The sequence below is a fragment of the Rhamphochromis longiceps genome, linkage group LG14 (assembly GCF_057381845.1).
Source record: "Rhamphochromis longiceps isolate RC_006_pf linkage group LG14, R_longiceps_female_GT1.1, whole genome shotgun sequence".
NCBI lineage: Eukaryota > Metazoa > Chordata > Actinopteri > Cichliformes > Cichlidae > Rhamphochromis > Rhamphochromis longiceps.
In genome coordinates, this window is record NC_140570.1 from 7,487,350 (window position 1) to 7,491,928 (window position 4,579).

Consider the following 4,579-nt stretch of genomic DNA (forward strand, 5'->3'; position numbering starts at 1 on the left):
TCAAAGATGGTCGCTCACAGTGGACATAGATGGCTTCTTTCACTCCTCTTTCAAACCATCTGTCCTCTCTGTCCAAAATGTGAACATTGGCATCCTTGAAAGAGTGACCTTTATCCTTAAGATGCAGATGGACTGCTGAGTCTTGTCCTGTGGAGGTGGCTCTTCTGTGTTGTGCCATGCGCTTGTGAAGTGGCTGTTTGGTCTCTCCAATGTAGAGCATTCCTCGCTGCACTGTACAGCATACACCACATTGTTAAGTCTGTGTTTTGGCGTTTTGTCTTTCGGGTGGCTCAGACCTCTACATTGGAGAGACCAAACAGCCACTTCACAAGCGCATGGCACAACACAGAAGAGCCACCTCCACAGGACAAGACTCAGCAGTCCATCTGCATCTTAAGGATAAAGGACACTCTTTCGAGGATGCCAATGTTCACATTTTGGACAGAGAGGACAGATGGTTTGAAAGAGGAGTGAAAGAAGCCATCTATGTCCACTGTGAGCGACCATCTTTGAACAGAGGCGGGGGTTTACGACACCAAGTCTCTGCCATCTATAATCCAGTTTTGAGATCCCTTCCCAGACGCCTTAACGCCAGTGGCGGCTCCTGAAAAAAATCTCAGGGGGGGCAATTTTTATGATATCGACTAAAATGACCCATTTAATGAGTACATCAAACAACACAATTTTAATTTAAATTTAAAATGAACAACCATATTCTGGCCATTTGTATAGATTTGTAAAAATGAACAACCATATTCTGGCCATTTGTATAGATTTGTAAAAATGAACATGAACAGATTTTTTTTTTTTTTTGAATGAATGAAAAATAACTATTGAAAACAACAACTGTAAACTGATTGGGGGGGTGGGCTAAAGAGAGAAAGAGAGAGGGATGGAGAAAGAGAGTAAATATGGTTAAGGGTTCTTATTTGTACAAGAACTTTGCTCGTCTGTCTTTCTGAGTGGCAAATTTCTCGATGACCCTGGTGTTGAAATCAGGAAGTTCTTGTGTGAGTTTTTTCTCTATGGACAGCATAGCCAGAGCGTTGAGCCGATCCTGAGCCATATTGTTTCTCAGGAAAGTTTTTATCCTCTTTAAAGTAGAGAAACACCTCTCCGATTCTGATGTTGTCATTGGTGTGGTGATGAGGATGTTAAGAAGACTTACAGTTTCGGTGAATGTGTCTTGAAGGTTGTTTTCCATCAGAACCTGATAGAGCGCCAGCGCACCACTACAACTCTGAAACTCCTCGTTGTCGTAGATCAGGGACAGTTCTGTTTTAAGTCTGGCTTTGTCCAATGAGGGATAGGCTTCCACTGTGGTTTGTAGTGCTGCATCTGGAAAATTTTTGCTGTGTTGTTGGAACAAGTCTCCTTGCAACAGAGTGGCGCTGACAAGGTGCTTGGTGAAAGAAAACCTCTCCTTGGCATGGCTCATAATGGTGTCGCACACCTATCCAATAATATATAATTGGTAAGAGTTAGATTCAGTGGTAAGACTTTGGCACATGTCTCATGTTAATCATTATTCTGAAAAAAAAAATCTGTCCATAACAAAACAAAACAGTCATGACCACTATATCAAATGACATCTGACAGCATCGTCATTAGATTTTATCTGATGATCCGATTTAAATCAGACCAAGCAGCTAGTGCTTACCTCCAGTGCCAAATGGTGTTGCCTGTCTTCCCCCAATGTTCTCCGTCTCTTTGTGGGTGGGTCTTGAACAGGTCCCCTGTACTCCTCATCCACAACCAGATTAGGAAGTGCCTCCCTGATCCAATACATAAGTTTCATTAATGGCTTCTGAAAACTGAATAGGGATATATTAACCAAACACAAACCAAACAAAGGTTGTGTTCTAATTACCGGGAATTACCGGATTTAATTAATAACCGGACCTGGTTTAATGGCTGGGGGAAAACCAGTGCAAGTAAATAAAGGCCCTGGCCATAATTTCAGGAAATAGCCTATGGTATAGGCTACATCAAATCATTACTGGGAATATACTTCATCAAATATACTTAATCAAATATTTTTCATAAAATTACTTCAAAGGCTGATATAAATCAAAATTATCTGAATTCCATTAAACATTTAAGTCACAGAACACAGAATATATGCAGAGAATTTGATAGAATCTATGCATAGATAATTAACATTTATTCTAGGTTACATATTTATGCTTTTATGCCTACCTGATAGCCTGCATGCGGCTGATGAATGTCTGGGTGATCCCTGCGATGGTGACAGAATCGATGTTTCTCTTCTGTAGGTGGTTATACAGCATGTCTACATGTGGCATTATCTTGTGAAACAAGGCCAGGAAAAAACAGAAAACACCTCACCAGATCGTCTTTATGTTCATACACTGTATTCACAGCACGACTGTTGAAGTTCCAACGGGTTGCCGATGCACTTGGAAGTCGGTGCGCCACCACCTCGTCAAGCACTGCAGTCCTCTTGCTCGATTTAGTAAAAAAAGAAGCGAATCCTGCTATGTCGGAAAAAAAGTGACTGATTTGAGGGATGTGGGAGGTTGCTTGTTGCATTACCAGGTTTAACTGATGGGCATAACAATGTACGTAGTGAGCGTTAGCATAAATGTCCTGTATCTTACGCTGCACTCCTCCAGTGGTACCCCTCATTACAGCGGCCCCATCGTAGGCCTGGGCGATCAACTTTCTCTCTTGTCCCTGGGGGAGGATGAAGCGCAGCCTCTCCGATAAGGCACTGGCTATTGCATCTGCACAAGCATTGGGTAGCTTGATGAATTCAAAAAAACGCTCTTGAATACGGTTTCGTTGGTCAATGTATCTTAGCACCATGACTAACTGACAGTGTGTAGAAATGTCAGTGGTTTCATCAGCTTGAATGGCTAAAAACTTCGCTGCCTTTACTTCTTCCACGATCCTTTCTCTCAGAACTGCCAACATGCAATCCAGGATCTCGTTCTGGACTGTTTTCGAGGTGCCTTTAAATACAGTAGCATTTTCAAGGTGTTGCCTCAAGTCGTGATCAATTGATGCCATCAAGTCGACTAAACCTCTAAAAATCCCTGGATTGTCTGAGGAATCACTTTCATCATGTCCCCGCATTGCTAGCTCAAAAGCACCACAAAACTTAATACAATCGATGATTTTAGATAAAATATGACGGTTTTTATCTACCTCTTCGTTGTGCCTTCTTAAAGCAATCCGATGTCCATCATCTAGCTGCGCCGCTATGCTAGTTTTCCCTAGCACAGCTAGCTTTACACTGTTGTCCATATGAACTCGTGAGCTTTCATGTTTCTTGATTCGTTCGGAGAGGTGCTTTAAGTCGGTTTGTCCAGATTGTGTCCACGTCAAATCACACTTGTCACTTTTGAACAGTATGCACGGGAAACAAAAAAGTGCATTAGCTGTTCCACAGCCTGTCAGCCACGACTTGCGCTGGAACCAACTCCGACAAAAAGTCCTGTTGTATGCTTTTGACTTCTCCTTCGTTGCCTGGGTTAGTTGAATTTCGGGCTTGTCAGGTCCCAACTCTTTAACTTGCAGTTTTTCTGCCATTGTCCTTCTGGCAAAAGGGTAGGTTAGAAGCGATCTAACCGAATTTGGGGGAGGCTGTGCCTCAACCGTTAACAATACCGCTGCCATCGTCTCTCTCTGACCTTATAGCTCACTTAGGCTACTGACTGAGGTAAAATTCTAGAACAGCAAATCTTCGCGCGTTTTCTGCAGGGGCGCAATTTTAAGCGCCCCCAAACCATTTAATTCAGCGACGCTGATAGGTCAAATATTTATTATTTTCCCCTGGCAACCATTTAATGATAGGCTATTTCGCTGCATATCAAGGGCGCTTTGACGAGCGCCCCAGAAGAAGAAAAACACCGTTTGTTGGTTGAACTTTAATGAGTCAGCTGGTGAAAATGTTAAAATACGCCTGGCTGTATATGGGCACACACATAGTAAAACTATCATTGATGAATTTTTTAAAAATATATATTTTTACTCCTCCACATTTGGGGGGGCGGAGCCCGAGCGCCCCCTATGGGCCAGCCGCCACTGCTTAACGCCCACTCACATCCTGGGCCATCTGACCTCAGGAATTCGCATGATAAGGTGGGGCCAGGTTTCACAATGAACACACCCGAAACTCTGGCTGATTGGGACCCACGCCCAGTTTCCCACCTTGGCTCAGGCGATTAGAGGATCATCAGGGGGTCCTTTTGTCCCTCTGTGGGGGGTCACTCCCACTAGGTTTATATCTGGGACTCTCCACCATTTGACCTTAGAACTGAAGAAGCTTCTCGGATGAGAGGTGAAACGTCTTCAAGCAACTTAAAGAAGTCCAGACGCTTTTCTTTGCAAGCTCCTTTGACCAAAAGTTAAACCAGTTCCACACCACTGAAGTTGCAGCATTTTTACAAACCAATTCTGGTTCATCCGTTTCATTCAACGATCCGCTTTCGCCCTTCTCATTCTCTGTCGCTGCCATGTGCGTATGAAAACAAAGGCACTGCGCATGTGTGTTTTACCCATATTCTATCGCGATATTTCATTTTCTTATCGTTGCCCAACATTATACCGGTAT

General features: G+C 43.3%; 1 protein-coding gene across 1 annotated transcript; it reads right to left on the minus strand.

Annotated features, from left to right (window-relative positions):
* Positions 1-863: 863 nt before the first annotated feature.
* On the minus strand, positions 864-2,334 carry LOC146653501 (uncharacterized). The gene is made up of 3 exons (XM_085380855.1): positions 2,200-2,334; positions 1,661-1,775; positions 864-1,453 (listed from the first exon to the last, which is right to left on the minus strand). The coding sequence occupies exons 1-3, from the start codon at positions 2,304-2,306 to the stop codon at positions 926-928; spliced, it is 750 nt and encodes a 249-aa protein (XP_085236981.1). The 5' UTR covers positions 2,307-2,334; the 3' UTR covers positions 864-925.
* Positions 2,335-4,579: the final 2,245 nt, after the last annotated feature.

Excerpts from the sequence above, each read along its gene's own strand:
- LOC146653501 (XM_085380855.1), bottom strand. The coding sequence starts at position 2,306 with ATGCCACATGTAGACATGCTGTATAACCACCTACAGAAGAGAAACATC. Across the intron at positions 1,776-2,199 it reads AGCCGCATGCAGGCTATCAG|GGAGGCACTTCCTAATCTGG; the intron begins GTAGGCATAAAA and ends GTATTGGATCAG. Across the intron at positions 1,454-1,660 it reads AACACCATTTGGCACTGGAG|GTGTGCGACACCATTATGAG; the intron begins GTAAGCACTAGC and ends ATTATTGGATAG.